Source organism: Dendropsophus ebraccatus, chromosome 3, assembly GCF_027789765.1.
Source record: "Dendropsophus ebraccatus isolate aDenEbr1 chromosome 3, aDenEbr1.pat, whole genome shotgun sequence".
Classification (NCBI taxonomy): Eukaryota; Metazoa; Chordata; class Amphibia; order Anura; family Hylidae; genus Dendropsophus; species Dendropsophus ebraccatus.
The window spans coordinates 144,820,811-144,840,476 of record NC_091456.1 but is presented as its reverse complement, the minus strand read 5'-3'; the positions used below and the strand labels follow the sequence as shown (position 1 = coordinate 144,840,476).

The following is a 19,666-nucleotide window of genomic DNA, read 5'->3' as shown; positions in this document are numbered from 1 at the left end:
GTGGATGGCCATCATTTAATGGCAAATATTTGCTGTTATTTTAAAACAACGGCTGTTATATTGAAATAATGGACGTTATTTACCGTTATATGGTGCCCATCCACTCAATTTCAACATTGTGTGGACAGAGCCTTTCTGTGTTTTCAATCCACTCCTGGTTTTGGTTGCTATGAGGACCTGACATGAGGACCAAATACTGCCTGAAATATACTGTGTGTGAACCCAGCCTATTAGTGAACACAAGACTTCCAAAGTCTTAGGGCCATCTCCAAAGACCTTGCTATCCCAGTTTCAACAGTGTGCAATGTTAAGAAGTTTGCCACGCATGGAACCTCGCAAGGACCTGCCTGAACGTAGGGGAAAGAGGAAAATTGACAAGAGATGTCTTGGATGGTTGGCAAGAATGGTGGAAAAAACAGCTTGTCAAACATCCAAAGACCTAAAGGTCAGCTAGGAACAGTCTGGGGTCATGGTTTCAACAAGTACCATACGCTGCACACTAAACCAAGCAGAGCTTTATGGGAGAAGGCCAAAGAAACCATTGTTGAACAAAATCCATAACAAAGAATGGCTGATCTTATCTAAAGAGTACCTTGACAAACCAAAATCCTTCTGGGAAAATGTTCTGTGGACAGATGGAACAAAAACCCAGCTTTTTGGCAATGCAAAGCAACAGCTTGTTTACAGACAGCACAATGAAGCTTATAAGGAAAAGAACACCCAACAGTTAAAGGGGTTATCTAGCGCTACAAAAACATGGCCACTTTCCCCCTACTCTTGTCTCCAGTTTGGGTAGGGTTTTGAAACTCAGTTCCATTGAAGTAAATGGAGCTTAATTGCAAACTGCACCTGAACTGGAGACAACAGTAGGGGAAAAGTGGCCATGTTTTTGTAGCAATGGATAACCCCTTTAAACATGGTGGAGGATCCATAATGCTGTGGAGTTGCATGGAGGAGTTGAATGACCATCAAGGTACTGGAGGGCTTGATGGTCTCACATGAATCCTGAAATCAGAGAATTATCAAAAGATTTTAGAGCGAATTCTCCTACCCAGTGTAAGAAAACTTGGTAAGCATCACTGGTAGCAGTAAAATGCTTAAACATAGACATCAATGACATTCAGTTTTATAAAGCAATATCATTTTGCAAGTATGTTTGTGAAATATGTGTCCATTATAATTGTTGCTACTGTAGAGTACTAGTCTCTGATCAATAACAGGTCAGAATTGTCTTGACAAAGCAGATTACCTGTATGAGTAAACCTAGATGATAAACTCCACAATCACAGTAATACTATTATGAATTATTTCATCATTGCTGATAAGGCTACTTTCCATTTAAAGTAATGATGTTATGTTGTTTTAAGGTTCACTATTGGAGAGAGCTTGCTGCACACTTCTTTATTATTGTGCTCAATGAACAGTATAACATAATATATCATATCCATATCATAGAGAAAGATCAAATCCTGGGAAATCATGAAATGACACATTACATCATTTCCCTGAAGAAGGTCAGGGAGAATCTTATTGAGCCCATTCGTGTGTTGTTTGTAGAAAAACATCCGATGCACACGATATATATGTGGTAATACCATAGGAGAAGGAGGATACGGGTCGAAAATTCGGTGCTATTTATGCCGAAAGGCAGAAAGCGTTAAAAATCAAAGGGAAAATGCCACAAAACAAATGACAAGATCGGTTGAAAAAAATGAAAGAAGTTTCTTTGAAGAAATTGAAAGAGGTGTCAGTGGATTCCACAGTTTTGGTGTATGTACCTAAGGTTGATAGAAGCCCATTAGATGAAAGTAACATTGTGGGGATTGTATAAGATGTTAAAAAACAAAATTATACCAAATCGGTACCTCGGTCAGAATTATAAAAGATTGGCTAACTAGAAACGTTCTTCAAGTAGCTACTACAACATTTACCGAAACCGTTCCCCAGAACGACCTAAGTCTGCCGGAGATTGCAGGAAAATTCAAGGAAGGTCAAGGATTTAAAGAAGTGATCCTGAGAACAGTCTAAAATGCAATGCAAAACAAGTAAAAAGGGCGTGTAAAAACGTTCGTCCAAACCTGATCACTGGACATTAGAATCCCTGTGCCTGGAAAAGTTGGATGTCACCCTAGGGAGTCCTAGAAAACATGGATACAGCCATAGGTTATATCCATGTTTTCTTGTAGCCCTAGTGCGGTATCCAACTTTTCCAGATACTGAAAGCCAAATGCTGAGTGTTTGGGTTTGGATGAACATTGCCGAACCCAAACTTTCAACATGTTTGCTCAACGCTAGTAGGGACATAACACTTATAAAATAGACAAAAGTAGAAAAAAAAACCCTCATAGTAATCCAGGAACAATATATTATTTGGACTGTACAAGCAGCAAATGTGTATTCACTGATACCACCCCCTACTGAGAGAGGCTTACAACTTATTCTTCTGACCACAGGCACTTGTGTTCATAAACACTAATCTGAAGCCAATTCAGTTAGCAGTATTGCCTTTGGACTATGTAAGGAAACCACAAGATAAGTTGGAAAACTGAACAATTAGTATGTTGTGGTAGATGGCAACCAATTGTAAACTTTTTTTTTTTTTTTTTTAGAAAGATGAGTTTTTACTGAGCTATGATTATACCATACAGTTTGTTAAGGGATACAATGTGGGGTAGCAGTTCCATTGTCCTTTTTTCGTTTTCTGCTCATATCCCCAAGGCAGCAAAACACTGTATGTACTTTAAGACAAGAATAAGAATTGTTACACATATATAATAAATTATAACTTGCTCACTACAGATTCTTGGAACACTACCATAACTTTCATGTTCTAATCAACAAATCTTTGAGCTCACAGAGAAGGCAGTTATTTTATGAACACATTGAGCCGTGACTCTCTGTACTCCCCGGGACATCATGACTAAAAATCTGCCTTCAGGAGACTGGACCTGGGTACAAGTAAGTAGAGCTTTGTTTTAAGGCATGATAACAAAAAATAATTAATGTAAATTACACACTTGTTCTATTTTACATCTACAGTTTTTTTTAGATTTGCAGCACCTGATGCTGCAAATGATGACAGCTCATGGGGCCCAGTGTATTGCAGGAGCAGGCAACAGGGCCCCTTGATGCAGCAGGCCCCATAGCAGCCACCATGGCTGCTACAGTGGTAGTTACACCCCTGTTGACAGTTCATCGTCTAGGTTACCAACCATAGCAGTGGTCAGACTGACATACGTAGACATAGTGTAGATGTGTACAGGTATAGGGGGACATTTATGAAGACCGGCGTACTTGTACGGTGGTCTTAAACTAGGCCCCACCCCAACTGCCCTGCTGGATTCATGCCTCTTGGTAAAATCGGCATGACGGCAGGCGCAGGGATCTACACCTGCTTCTGGGCAGGTGTAAATCATGGTAAATCATACATAGGAGGAGGGTACGCCTCCTTCTCCCTGGCATACCTCATGGGGGCAGCTTTCATAGATGTCCCCCCCATAGGGTATATATAGCAGCCAGACCACTGCTTTTAGAGTACAGTGGCTTTTTAGACAAGAAGCTTTCAACAATGCGAGGGAAACAGCAGCATATCAGGAGAAGGAGGCAAATTTGCTAAATTAATGTATTTGCAAAAATATTTTACTTGATGAGCCCAATTATATTTGAGTTAAAAGGAATCTGTCACTAGGTTTATGCTGCCTTAAATAAGAGAAATATAAACTAGAGACAAAAATACTGAACAGAACAATGTATTATTTAAATTATTCTGTTAAGCGGTTCTCCTGATATGCAGGAGAAAAGGTGTTATGCAAAACATCTCCCCCCAACCTCCAGCTGCTCACTGACAACTATCTGCCTATACACAGCATGGGAAGACAACTGCCAATCAGCAGCTAGTGGGCGGAGTTTTCTGCTTCTCATGAATAGTGAGGACTACTGGGCTCATGCACATAATGGAGAGGACTACTTATTGTCCATGTTTTTCAGGAGTTAATCTCTGAATCAGCTGCACAGAACAATGTAAGTGATACATCATTCTGTTCAGCTTCTCTGCCACTAGGTTTATGCTACCCTTTGATAGGACAGCATTAACCTACTGACAGTCTTTTTAACTAAGTCCCTTTGACAATGTTACTTTTAAATTCTAGAATTTCTGAGGCACTAAGAAAAAAGACAACACTTTATAAACCTATTTATTGTTTTTTTTATATATAAGAATTATTCCAGATTGGAAGACAATTATTCATTGATATGAAAGCTAGAAAAATATGTACTCAGCCGCTCAATGGGACAAGTGCTCCATTTGTAGGAACAATATACATTTATCACACAATAATTGTTCCAGATCTGTTTATTTAAGCAGAAGTGGATTAGAGTTTTAGCTAAATGTCACTGAAAAGGTCATCGGGATCTGGAGAGTTATTTGATGTTGGTAAAGGCGGATTTAGTGATGAAGGATTCTTGCCAGTTGTCTTTGAAGAGGCTGGCTTACATCTGTAAGAAGAATAAAAAAAAAGAACTGTTAGGTTTTGCTCTAAATTTATTGTCTGTCATCAAATAATGAGGTGTACATTTTGTGGTTATATATTCTCTTTTTCTCTATACACTATATACATACACACACATAAGTAGAAAAATTTCTATACTCCTGTACTAATGCAATGAACATTATCTTCAGTGATTATGCTTATTGTGCTAGCATAAAACAGATGTGAATGTATAAATATATAAAGATGCATTCAGATAAAATAGTTTAACATTATAGTCTTTGTTTCCAGCACATCTTAGCCTTCCGTTACACTTACATATTGGAAGTATGGCCCGTTATATACTGTATATCTCTCATGTACGCTACTGGCTGTGCATACAGTGGCATACGTTGACCAATTTATGCAATACAATTTTTTTGTGGGATGTATCTGTAGAGAAAATCATAATTGACAAAACAACATGCTTTAAACCTTAACCTCTTAAGGACGGAGCCAATTTTCTTTTTTGCAATTTCGTTTTTTCCTCCTTGTGTTTAAAAGGCCATAGCACTTGCATTTTTCAACCTAGAGACCCACATGAGCCCTTGTTTTTTGCGTCACTAATTGTACTTTGCAATCACAGGCTGAATTTTTGCATAAAGTACACTGCCAAACCAGAAAAAAATTCAATGTGTGGTGAAATTGAACAAAAAAAAAACGCTTTTTGTTTATTTGTGGGGTATTTGTTTTTACGCCATTCGCCCTGGGGTAAAACTGACTTGTTACGCATGTTCCTCAAAACGTTTCGATTACAACGATATCTAACATGTATACCTTTTCTTTTATCTGATGGCCTGTTAAAATCGCTCCATTCAAATATGTTTGTTTATTTATTTTTATTTATAACATGGGGAAAGGGGGGTGATTCAAACTTTTATTAGGGGAGGAGGCTTTTTATTAGCAACAACACTTTTTTTTTTTTTTTTACACATATACTAGAAGTCCCCGTGGGGGACTTCTAGTATATGCACTCTGATCTCTCATTGATCTATGCTGTATATACTTATACAGCATAGATCGATTAGATAGGCACTTGATTGCTCTCTGCTGCTGCAGGCGAAAACAACCAAGTGCCGAGATGGGGTCAGCGCCATCTTGGAGCGGACCCCGGCAGGTAAAAGACACGGGGGGATCGCTCCTCCGGGACAACGTCCCGGGGGGGGGGGGGGGCGATCTCCGCCACTAGGCACCAAGGATGGCTGCATACAAGTGATCGGATGCAGCTGTCAACTTTGACAGCTGCCTCCAATTACTTAATTAGCGGGCCCAGCGATCGAACCGTGCCCACTAATAGCCGCGACCCCCGGGCTACACGTGGCACCCGGGATTGCGGCGGTTCAGAGCGCGGCCGCCGAGCGGCCCCGCTCTGAACGCCTCTGGCGGACACATGACGCACCGGTACGTCATGTGTCCTTAAGAGGTTAAAGGAGAAGTCCGGTGAAAATTTTTATTAAAATATTGTATTGCCCTCCAAAAGTTATACAAATTACCAATGTACACTTAATACGGGAAATGCTTATAGAGTGCTTTTTTCCCTGCACTTACTACTGCATCAAGGCTTCACTTCCTGGATAACATGGTGATGTCACGACTCCCAGAGCTGGGCCGGCTGTGGCTGCTGAAGAGGATGATGGCAGAGGGATGTCCGGTGTCCCTCCAGTGTCCTGTGTCCCTCTGCCATCATCCTCTCTAGCAGCCACAGCCCCCACAGCTCTGGGACTCGGGTCGTGACATCACCATTTTATCCAGGAAGTGAAGCCTTGATGCAGTAGTAAGTGCAGGGGAAAAAAGCACTTCATAAGCATTTCCCATAATAAGTGTATACAGTGTATAAGTGCAATACAATATTTTATTAAAACATTTTGCCGGACTTCTCCTTTAATGTGAAAAGATACCTATGGATACATTTGGCATGTACTAAGTGTATGGCCAAGGTGTGGTTTGAACAGCGAGTAAAGATGCTTATACACCTTAAGCCCCTATTACACGGGGTGACTGTGAAGAGCAAACAAGCGCTGTCAGTGCTTGTTTGCTCCTCGTTCCCTGCTCGTTGCCGCCGCTATTGCACGCGGCGGCAAGCGGGTAAGTGTGTGGCGGGGAGGGGGGGGGGGGCCTGAGGAGGTGCCTGGATGATCACTAGATCGTCCAGGCAGCCCATAGCATATAGAAGCAATCTGCTGCCACCGCTCCTATTCTGTGGAGAGACGGCAGCAGATCGTTGCTATATGAGTCATTTGTCTTTCAACATGTTAAAAAAAAAAAAAAAAACGACTGCAATGATCGTCCGAAATTGTCCATGTCAGCTGATCGTTGCCTTCTATTACACGGATATTTCCATGTAATAGGGTCTTTAGACTAGGGTTGGGTGGACTTTCTACAGTGCATGACATAGGAGAGAAGGATTGGATGTGCTGAGTATTTTAATGCTAGAGATAAGCTACTGCTAGTGCTCTCTGGATGCTGCCTACCCCTACCCATAGAGGAAACATCAACATTCAGGTGTGCCAAATATTCATGTGTATATTGAAGTTGGAAGAGCTATCTATCAACCGAACTAACTTTCAACCGACAGTTATTCACTTTTACAAATAAAAGAGAGAGTGTATTGTCTAAAAGATTCTGCAATCTAAAGACATTGAGTTGTGTAGGGACTGCCCAAACTGTTTGCAGAGCTAGCTGTCGTGGCAGATTATATATCTAGCATCCACCTTCGTTTTTGGCTTTGGAGAATCCCCTTAGAGATTAGTTACAGTAACTACAAATCACTAGCTGGACATGGAGAATCCAGCAGTGAGACCTCCATCCTATTTCCGGGGAAACCATAATTTGAAAAACGCCTGTAAACAAAAGGCTCAAAAATAACAATGTTCTGGTTGTTGGGATTCCAGCAGATAAAAACGGAGAATCCCTGACTGGTTTGCACTAATCAGTCTTTTGGCTGTTGGGAAAGTCTAAATTACTCAGCAGTTTTTCTAATGAAAACAAGTGCTAGATTATAAAAAAAATTGTGGATTATTAGATTGTGATTGTAGATTAGAATTTCTGAATAATCAGATGTTGGGTAGAAGTATTGCTATAAAACATTTATAGTATATTATGAAGTGTTTTTTAGGTTATTCTATTATGATTGATGCAGTTTATGCTGCGTTTACACGGGACGATTATCGTGCGAATTTGCACGATAACGGTCAAATTCGAACGATAATCGTACGTGTAAACGCAGCAACGACCAACGATTGATCTTTCAGCAGGTTCTCAAATAGTCATTGATCGTTCACAAAAAAATCGCAGATCGTTCCATCTGAACAGTCGTTCGCCGATTTAACCAATGTGTGAGATAGGCTTTAAGCGATCGCAAAACGAATTTCCGTACGATATATCGTACCATCTAAACGCTGATCGTTATGAAAAAAAAAAACGTTACTCTGACATCGTTAGTCGTACGATTAGGCAAATTATCATTCCGTGTAAACGTAGCATTAGTTTCTTACATTAGGAACCTTATGGGGAGACGTTGCTGAACTAGTCTAGATAGAGGATAGTTATCATTTACACATGATTAAAAAATAAATTCTAGTAGAAAGTCTTGAAATATAACTTAAATTAGCAATAGTAACAGAAATATAAAAATAATAGAACAAAATCAGATGGAGCAACTAAATGGACTTCTAAACAAGCATAGAGCTGGGAATCAAATTGCAAAGCTATGCATATATAAGGCTACATGGATTGCACAATAAATGGAAAAAAAAATAGAATATACTGCATAAATATTTTTACAAACTGAGATGACATAGCACAGAGGAAAAACGGATAACTGGAGGGAAATATGTTCTCTAGATAATTGAGGAATGAAATTGCATATGAAATAATATAAATGCTAAAAAGTCAGTCCTAGAGGAAGGAGACGGAGTTAGCTAGCGGCACTATATGCCGATACTAGAAGATAAAATGAAAATGATAAATCACAGAGCACTTAAAAGCTCAAATAGGTCTTGGCACTTGTATACTTCTAATCTGCTTTTAATCTTCTCCTTGGCCAATTTGGAACTTGTTTCTGGAAGCGGACTGAAATCTCTTGGAGACAAGTGGCTTACCAAAACAAGCAGGAAATCTGGCTGCTGTAAGTATATGTTTAGACATATCTCCTGGAATACAAATACAGTCCATTTCTTCCAGCTGAGCCTACTAATGGTGTTCAACAATTACACCCAATAAAACAGAAAATTACATCAAGGCTTACCATATTACGACACAGGTATTAGACCAACATTATTATTATTTCATGGAGGGCCAGGGCATTTTCCCTTAGGCTACTTGGTTGCTTATGAAGCAAGCTAGTGTTACAATCTCCAATATAGTCTTAAAGGAGACCTTAATAGGTGTTTTACAAAAGCTTATTTAGTGTGCAGTATGTTGACCAAAATCCCCATCCCCATCACTATCCACATGCTAACTTGTTTGAATAGAGGCTGTTAGGATGTGAACATTAATATAGATGGTGAATTGCATCCACATACTGGTCCTGTTACAGAGCTGGATGGTCATACTCTTCTGCTGTTTAAATTTAAATTTACTTTCTAACATAACAGCATTAAAATAAATGTATACCTTTTTATTTATATACTATTATATATTGAGTAGCAGCTGTAAGAGGCGCCACCAACCATTATGTCGGGAACTTAGGAAGGTCCTCCTCCGCTACTCAGATCAAACGGTACACCACTAATGCAGAGCCCCCCTGGGTATAATATATTCTTATGCATTAGAATTTACAGTACCCTAAGTAAAGGCCCTATTCCACCAACAGATCTGACGACAGATTATCTGCCAAAGATTTGAAGCCAAACCCAGGAGTGGATTTGAAAAGAGGAGAAATCCAGTCTTTCCTTTATGACCTGTTCTCTGTTTATAGTCTGTTCCTGGGTTTGGCTTCAAATCTTTGGCAGATAATCTGTCGTCAGATCTGTTGGTGTAATAGGGCCTTAAGGCTGGCTATCAGTAGTGCAGTAGCACAGTCACAAGAAGAATACCTTCTGAAGTTATTCTAACATTCTGACATAAGACAGGAAAAGCGACAGACCTTAAAGTGACTGTACCACCAGGCCCAGGCAAAAGCACTGGAGGTGGGCTGACCCACCCTTAGTGGGAAGAAACCCCAGCATCTCCATGACGTGACTTCCATCAATGGAACCTTATCATAGAGGGGCTAGGGTTTCCTCCCACTAAGGGTGAGTCAGCCCGCCTCCAGTGCTTCTGCCTGGGCCTGGTGGTACAGTCACTTTAGGCATTAACACAGAAAGGTGGGAAGTAGAGTAACAAATAAGCCATTCAGGAATCTATGAAAGGTAGGTACTTAGAGCCCTATTACACCAACACATGATCTGACAGATTTTTTTGAACCAAAGCCAGGAATGGACTATAAACAGAGAACAGGTAAAAAACGAGATTTCTCCTCTTTTTAAATCCATTCCTGGCTTTGGCTTAGAAAAATCTGTCAGATAATCTGTTGGTGTATTAGGACCCTTACAGTGGCATCTATTTTGTTTGCCTTTATAAGACAAAAATGCAAGGAGTTATAATAACAAAGTGAATTTACCTGAAGATTAAATGGATCTAACCTGATGATAGACCGGAACAGGGCAGGCGAAGGGGAGTGTGCCCATACCTTTATTTAGTGCAGTTGAGGTGGTCCTGCAGCCCTCAGTACACTTCTCTGCTCGCTGACTTCTGCAGCATGCTTTCATATGAATATTCATATTGAGAAGCTAGCAGGTGGACAACAGAATGGCTATAGGATCAACCCCAATGCACAAACTGTCCTATTTACATACTCTAAATAAAGGTACAGTGGCCCTGTATGTCTCCTAAACTATTAAAATGTATCCGTAGGTTAAAGCCCTATATCCTTCTGATAGATTGCCTTTAATGTATTAGAACGTTAGCCTGACACCTTCATGACTCTTTAGAAATGACCTTGCACCCAACTACAGGAAGTAAAAAGTAAGGAGAATGCTTCATTTGTGTCTTAAAAGAGCAGCTGTAGAGGAAAAACATGAAATAGTTAAAATCTGCCATGCTTTTCTATCACCATAGACCCAACCCATTTAAATGTTTCCCCATCATTGCATGGAATTGTGTCTGACTTTCACATAAGAGTGTGTTTGTTGCTCCTCTATGTAGTGTTGTGAGGTGCTGAACGTTCCCATAAATTGTGTATAGATAAGCAGATACACACTGTGATCACAGTAAACGGATCTTCACAGTCAATGTAAATCTGCAGGAGATATTTATGCTAGTGAAATGAGTTTGACAGTATTCTGATATATGGTCACATCAAGGCTGAATCTGGAGTGTAAATTACAGCCCTTAAAGAAGTGTTATCTCTAATTACAGGTCTTACCTGAGCTTTCCCAATATTGATGTGGGGACAATTATTATTTAGCAGAGAGGGCACTAAATACAGGTGCAGAGACAGGAGCCAACATATACTGTAGAGGCAGAGCACAGCTCCAGGGGAGGAAAAGGAATTTACCTTCCTGTAATTAACCACTTGTCCTACCTAAATTGCTGTAAATGTCCTAATATATTCATTAATGTAGCTCCAAGGTCCCTTTCACATTAACATGTGAAGCAAAGGCAGAATCTGATGACGCCTTCTGCTGAGTCACGTAATAATTTACACATGAAATATTAGATCAATTGAAGACCAATACAAATGAAAAACCTCATTCACATGAAGTATAGGCAGAATTGTAGTAAATTCTGTCCAGATTTAGGCGTGTAATCCATGCGTAAAAGTAGACCAATTCCACAACGATTCAACATACAATCAGGTGCGACTTGCTATATTACAGGGTTTTATAGCTGCAAGTCCTATATCAGGAGTGCACTAGTGGCAGGAGGCCACATACTGGGAGCAAGAAGGAGGAAAAGTGACTTGGGACAGGAGGCTGGTAAGAAGATATAAATCGGATGCTGCAATGTTATCACAGCTTCAGGAACAGCACTGTTGAGTAGCGTCTCACAACTAGAGATGAGAGCAAGTGGAGCATGCCTAAGTCCGATCTTTTTTTATTTGCATCCGACTTCTTTAGTCACCAGAATTTAAGTTGAGTTGCTCTAAATTCTGCTCACGACAAAAAAAAAGCCCATATGCCTCATAAAAATGAGATGAAGTTATGGTGTAGCAAAGTTGCATCAAAATCTATCAACCAAGATGACAAAGATTGGGCCTTGTCACCATGTTAGCCTCCTTTACTTTTCTGGTCCAGTCACCTTGAGTATGGCCATCAGTATAAGGTCAATGGTGATCTCCCAACTCTCCACAAACAGGTGACGTCAATGGAGATAATGTTCATGTGAATGGAAAGGGCGGATCATTCAGCTGACAGTAATTGAAGGTTTATAGGCACCTTAAAATGAATCTGTCAGCACTTAGATCCGACCCAAGTTGTTATGTAGTTGACAGTGTTCTAGTGGACAAAGTAACTTTTGCTTAGTTGTTTGTCAAGAAGAAAATGAGCATTTCTTGTTTTCTTACAGTAATGAAGAATCAAAGAGGACTTGTGGCTCTATGTCGTTGTTTGGTCTCACATACCTTATTGCTGGTTCCTCTTCATTTTGAACAATAATTCTGTCCCAGCCTCCAGTGCCATGCACATCCTGCCTCCTGAACCTACACAGGCGCTGTAGCCAGAAAGAGCTGCGCACATGCATTGAGAATTGGCTTCAACTGCTCAGCGCGTGCACACCACCCTTCCTGGCTGCAGGTGTAGGATGCAGAGCACAGATGCTGAGCTATAAGCTGAGACAGAATAATTATTTAAAGAGAGGGGGAAGGAGGAATTAGCTATGAGGCGGCACGGATGCAGAGCCACAACTCCTCTTTGACTTTTCAAGACTGAGTTTCTGCTTAACACGCAGCAAAGCAAAAGGTACTGTGTCCACTAGAACACTGTCCCCTATATAACACTGTCACCAACTGGGGTCGGGTCCGTGTCTTCACAGATTCCATTTAAGACAACACAGGAAAGAAACTCTGTGGATTTGCCATTGTGAATTTATTGTCGATTTTCACTTCCCTGCTGAATGCAACACAGAAATCTGTAACAAATGTGCAGCGAATCTGCAGCATAAATTGGTTAATTGCCATGTAGAATCTGAGGATTTCTTTTACACAGCATGTCAATGAGAGATGGATAAACCCCATCAGCTTTGCTACTACTGTAATACGTTGCCGTATTTTTACATACAAATCAAGTAAGAAAAAGTCACAAGAGAATATCCAGATAAAGCTACTCAGCATGATGTATTACATGGTTACCTACTACGCAGGGAATGTGATAATGACTGATAAAAAGGAGTTCTGCAGTCCGACCCATGGCGAGAAGCCTATATTTGAGGTGGCTTTTATATGGGATAAAGTAGGCCAGAAAGGAAAGTCTTCTAAAGGCAAAAGTCAACCATTTAATTTAGCTGTGAGATAATAATATTCACATGAGTGGATTTCCTGGATATAGATGTACAAACCATACCTACAATGATATAAGAGTGTACAATATAATATGTGACATCAGCAATACGGCCTTCAAACAAGCATTTACCTAAATATTAACTAGTTGATCCATTTGCTACCAAGTCCTACTTAAAAAAAAAGGATAAATTCCCAGTCTCTTTAGTTTCAAGACATGCATACTATGAATTACATGTCACATTTACACAAACAGAAATATGTATATCATTAAAGTACAAAAATAAACCACTGTGCAAACACTTCATGGTCCTAAATAAAACTATTGTCCTGTTTCTGAGAACTGAAGTCGCGTGGATTGAAAAGGTATGTGATCATAGATAGATGTCAGGAGCCTAAATAGCATATGTGAATTTGACAAATGAGGCAGAAAGTATGAAATGTTTAGTCTCAGAACCATTTTCTAAGTTATAGAAAGGGATATGGAGGAAAAATAGAGGAACTTAATGGAAGTCTGCCAAACTCTAGCAAGAGTGAGTGACATCATTTTCTCCTTAAAGTCACTTTTAAGAAGAGCATACGTGACACATTCAGTGACCGTAGTACCTGGTGTAAGGGATACGCGAAGGGGGGAGGTATAGGAAGCATTGTAAGCATTCCTATGTGACACAGGTATATACAGGAACAGAACCGAATGTTTTCGAAAACAGGATAATGGTCAGTGGAAGCAAAACCCTATACGGGTAAGTTATTTGTAGGCGATAATACATGAAGTATGACTTGTCTCTCAATATGCTCACTGACATTGGGTTCAAAGGAAGCATATGTCTGTACAGGACTTGATGCTACATCTGCACAAGAGGCTTTATTAGGTGAGTGCAGATGTCAATCACAATTCAGTAAGCGCTGTACACGCTGAAACCAGATGCTGCTAATGTAACATAACCCAGGGTGTTATACAGATGAATCACCAAGAACCTAATTACACATCACACATCCCTATTGCAAAACAGGACAACGTATTAAAAAACAGGACTCCTCGTCTAATGTCCATCTGCTTTGGTTTTCTTTCCTTGTGGGATATAAGTTTACATTTGTTGTACAAGTAATACAGAGTGCTAATCAATGTAAAAATATACAGTCGGTAATATGGCCTGTGATGCAACCCCACTATGATTCAGTAGGAGTCACAAAGCATAAACCTATAGTATCTCATGTGATTCCAGAGTCAAATGAATGATTATCCCCCATAGCGTATTGGATGTCAGCTCATACATATATACAAAAGGCTTATACCCTCTGCAATAGAGCGGAAATAAGGATCCATTTAAATAATGTTGTTTTTTTTGTTTGTTTTTTTTTAACATAAACTGGATTTTGCAACATATAATACTCAACTGCAATGGTCCCTTTCTCTCTCCCAGCTAATTGGGCTGATGTTAAACATATTAAAAAATAATGTGAGCACAATGGGGGAAGATTTATCAAAGGGTATAAAATATACACTGGTGTAAACTGCTCATAGTAACCAATCATAGCTCAGCTTTTAGCTCTGGTAAAACTAAAGAAGATCTGTGATTGGCTGCTGTGGGCAGCTGTCACCAGGGTATATTTTACACCCTTTGATAAATCTGGACCAATGTGTTCTGATGTGGGACCCATGGTGATTGGCTGTGACTTTCTAGGAAACTTGGCAGCAAGTGTACAATTGCCTTGCAGAGCTCCCACAGCAGAATGATGTGTTACATTGTGGTGCCCATTGAAACCCTACACAGAATGAGAGAGACACTCTTTATTAGTTGCTTTCTGCTCTGGCAAATTGATGGCGGTTCCATATGAGGGAATACCTTCTATAGACTAGAATTCCTTAAAAAAAAATTAGTTTTCTAAACAAAATAACCATTGTTTCAACAAACTTTACATAAATGAATAGAACAAATTAATGTCAAAAACTTTGCAAAATATCAGTCAAATATTCTTCTTTCTCCTCTTATCAAGCTTATTTGCTCTCATGGTTGAAACATGTTTTAAATGTTAAGTTTAATGTTGGCATACAGCAAAGTTTCCCAATGTCTTCCTTTAATGGCCTAAGTTATGATTATTTGTGTACCTGGTCTTTCTGCTTAGATCCCTACCACCAACCCTGACCAGAACAAACCAGAAGCAGCGCATGGCAGTGCGCTTCACTTCTCAACCAATAATTATCTCCATCCAGTGGCCGCTTGGGCAAATATATTCGCTATGTCTCAATGAAGATCGCAGTGAGCCAGGATTCTGGGAACATAATTGGCTATGTTCATACTATGTATAAGACCAGCTGTTCCGTCACCCGGTCGGGTCAGGTAACGGCCGGTCCCCAAATTATGTTCTCTTGAAAAAACTTTTCAAAGAGGAATTCCAATCTAGGACATTTATTGCATATCCAAATAATAGATAATGGAGTCAATGGCTGATACATGCATCCCCCCTTGTTCTAGAAATACGCGTGGGTCCAGGAGGAAGGACCTTCGTCTATTGACCTTCAATGATAAGTTAAGACTACCCCTTTAGGTGCACAAGAACCATAGATACAAATCAGTTTCAGGGTGCGTTCACACCTACAGGATCTGCAGCTGATTTTCTGCAGCAGATTTCAGTTAAATAACTGAACACAGCATCAAATCTGATGCTGTGTTGTTATTTAACTGAAATCTGCTGCAGAAAATCAGCTGCAGATCCTGTAGGTGTGAACGCACCATCAAAGCACAATCTTGTAGAATGTAACATAGCATCTTTCTGACAATGGTCCAACAGTTGTTAAGCAATACTATGTATCTATGAACATCTGTGTTAATGTGAAAGCTTAGCTAAGCCAAATAATTAAAAAGGATTTAAACGTTCAGGTCGAGTACAAGTTTTTCTTCATCTGGGTTTTCCTTGATCACTGCTCTTGCTTGGCTAACCTAAATATATTCTGACATCACTTGAGCAATGAAGTGTTCTGTTTTGTCTCTTAGCCGGGAAAATTCAACCACAATTGATTCTGTAATTGATTTGTTAGCATGCAGAGTGCGCTCTGTGAGTCTGAATAAAAACATCATTAATGCAATCAGATCACATGTACTTTTCCTGCAGGACAAATACATATAGTGGTATGGGAAATTAACAGGATAAAATTCACTCATGAGATCCAAAGCCACAGAATGGGATTTGCCATATGCTTATTTAACATACTGGGGGGCAATGTATTATCTACTAGAATCCAGAGCTAGGCCTACAAAATCCTTTTTTCTTTTTTTTTTTTAAATCTGAAGTTTTACGAAAACTATAATGCTCCCATAGCTTTCTCTTAGATAAGCGTGATCTTCTGACTTCTAAATGCATAATTTATACGATAAATGCATTTTTTAAGGAACAGACATCCCTGACAGGTGACTGGGGTCATTATAGTTCCATTCCTCTACTCCTCCTCTTTCTCTTCCCACAGAGATGATAAATTTGTAGAGAAGAGCTGGAACATTAACATATACGCATCAACAGGACAACTGGGTTGTAAAAAATATGGTTGTATACTTTTTTTTTGTCTCTATAGTTCTTTCCTGCCTTTTTTGATAATATGTGTATGAAGCTCAAAATCTCAGGGACATTCCATATTAGAGTAAAAGTCCAGGCAAGTCCAGCCCCTGTCCTCTTATTTACCACACATTTAAATCACCTTACCTTATTTTACTGATATCCACAAGATAAGAGAACCTGACTAGGTACCCAAAAATTGTTAGAATGAAAAACCTGTAGCAAACTTAACTGTATATGGCCCCAAAAACTGGGAAACCAATGTGGGTAGGCTGAACATCTTATAAGGATTACTTCTAAATAAAAGCTATGCAGAGAGAATTCTAACTTTCCTCACAACATGAAGGAAGTCCATGACCTTGGTGTGCAGGAGGAACTTCAGAGATTTGGCCTTACATGATTTAAAATGACAAAGCTCTATGGGATTTCCCCGTGGGACTGTGTAAGAAAACTTTACCCTTGGGAGTAAACTCACCCAACTGTCCTACAGAGGTAGTTCTCCAAAATTTGATTGAAACATTCCATTTGACCAATGGGCAGTGGATGATAACACATGGCGGAGGAAGATGGAATAGAGATCAAGTAAACTGCTGAATTCTGGATGTTTGAATAAAGTGTGCTACTCTAGTGATATGGGTTTAGACCAGCTCTTCTTAAACTTTTTCTGCTAGAGCCTCACCTAACAGAACTAACAGGATGCCAGGGCCTCGCCATCTGTGGAGAAAGGCCATGCAGAAATGAAAAATAAAAAAAAACTATTAAGCAGTCTACCCTTCATTTGTATCCTAAACACTGTGTAACATTAAAATCAGTACAAAACGAGTTGATAATGTTCCTAAGATGTTCCAGAGATTATTGCAGCCGGGAAAAGGTTAGTGCAGTTTATAGACACTTTTGTTAAAACTGCCTCCCTAGCTGTCCCTCACCAACGAATAGGGAGCACCTCACAGTTTGAGAAGCAATGGTTTAGAGAGTCAATAGCTGGCAGCTGGCAGTGTTGGGACTTCCTCTTATTGTTAGTTATAACCAGATGAAACACATGATGATAGGCCCTTCACTCCCCGGCTAGCCACCCACTCCCAATCATTGTAGATTGTAAGCCCTCGCGGGCAGGGTCCTCTTCCCCCATGTACCAGCCTGTCTTTTGCCTTCATGTAATGTGTCCTGATCTTGTATTGTTCCTGCTTGTTACCACTATTTATTGTATAGCGCTCTGGAATTAAGGGCACTTTATAAATAAATAATAATAATTACAATAAACAGGCTCCAATATAAGTCTATGGAGCCTGCCTCCTGCAGTGAGTGGAAGCAATTGCCTAGCTGGGAAGTGAAGCATACTGCAGCATCCTTTACCTGGCTATAACTAATGACTATAATAAAGCTATAACTATGGGGGGGTCTCAGCACTGAAACATGCCAAAAATGAATTTAAATGACAGTAGCACTTTACACAGGACAGAGAGGTTAATGATGAGAAATGAGATTCAACAACTTGCACGTTGATGACCAGCCAACTTGGAGGCATGACTTCCGTAAAGAATATCATTTCATGATTCTGTGAAACACAAATATATATCCTGAATGGGCAGTACTAACTTTATAGAAAAAAGCCTTAGGTTTAAGGTCAATGCAAAATTAAGGTGGGGGAGGGGTACTGTTGTTATTGTTTTGTGGCAGTCCAAACTTAAGAAGACCACCAGGATCCTTGACCTCAATTTTGTTGCAGGGAATTCCTTGCTACTTTCATAGTAGTCCTCATCCGCAGCAGTAAGGGTACTATTACTCGGAACGATAATCGTCCGAACTGGCCGATTATCGTTCTGAGTAATAAAGACAACAATCAGCCGATGATCGTTGTCAGCGCCTGATCGTTGATATAGGTTCTGACCTATAATTGCAGGGCACCGATTGACGATATACTTTACCTGTCCAGGTTGCAGGGCTCCTCTTCCTCTGTGCTTCTCCCTGGGTCCAGCGCGCTCCAGCTTCAGAGTGGCCTGTCAGCCTTGTTAAACGACTATCGGGCCGTGTAATAGGCCCAGTAAACGAGCGCCGATCTAGCAGTTTACATTTATTATCGGGCTCCCATCGGCCCATCTAATAGTACCCTAACAGTTGACAATTGCAGATTCTAGTGAACTACCTAAGTAGACAAGTAAAGAAGACAGACAGACCAAGGTCAGAAGGGCAGTTTAACCGTTTACGTGCCGTGGTTAATAGCGACCACAGCATATAAAGTTTTTAACTGTGGGGAGGACAATGCAATAGCGGGATGCCGACGGTAACCATGGCAGTTGGGGGCCTAAAAAAGGCCCTTAAATCTGCCGTACAGTAACTACAGTTTCTTTTCAGCGTAAAAGCGACAGGCAGTAATGCTTTTAAATACTATGTATGGTATTTCAGCGCATTATAGTAGTAATAACTTGATTACTGCTTCTAGTTACCTAGAAAACAAAACACTTTTTTTACATTCAAATAAAGTAAATAATAAAAAAGTAGTATTTAATTAAAGGGGACCTGTTACTTTATTTTGTGACACTAGACCACCAGCATGTCTTAATGCAGCAGGTTTAGTGTCTCAATGCCTCCAAAATTAATTACACCTATTCCCTCTTTCATACATAGCTGCTGGAAAGGCGTGTACTGTAAAAAAATGTAAGAACGGACAGAATCGAGACACTAAAAAAACTAAATAAACACATGCTGGTGGTTCAGTGTCTCCAAAATATTGGTACCCTCTAGCAGCAGATATACAGCTTCTGCATCCCAAAGTAGAATAAAAACTTAGAGGGTACTTAGGGCACTATTACACGGAAAGATTATTGTGCATAAAATTGTGACGTCATTCGAATGTGACAATCTTTCAGTGTGTATGCAGGCAACGATCAAATGACTAATGAAAATTCATTGAAATGTTGTTAATTGCATCTTTTGAACTGACCATAAAATAATCGCAAATCTTTCAGTGCATGTACACATTGTTTGCTTGTTACGTTATTAGGCTGGGTTCACACTACTTTTTTGTATACTGAAAAAACACTGAGGCTAGTTCCCATAAAAACCACATACTTTATTCGTAAAATTATACACAAACACTAAAAAACAACAAAGA

At 39.8% G+C, this 19,666-nt stretch overlaps 1 protein-coding gene across 1 annotated transcript in view; it reads right to left on the bottom strand.

Moving 5' to 3' along the window:
* Positions 1 to 4,232: 4,232 nt before the first annotated feature.
* Positions 4,233 to 19,666, bottom strand: part of XRCC4 (X-ray repair cross complementing 4) — a 189,163-nt gene continuing 173,729 nt past the window's right edge. The window contains exon 7 of the mRNA XM_069964643.1: positions 4,233 to 4,494. Coding sequence (XP_069820744.1) covers positions 4,383 to 4,494 — 112 coding nt within the window. The 3' untranslated portion in view covers positions 4,233 to 4,382. The remainder of the gene's footprint in view (positions 4,495 to 19,666) is intronic.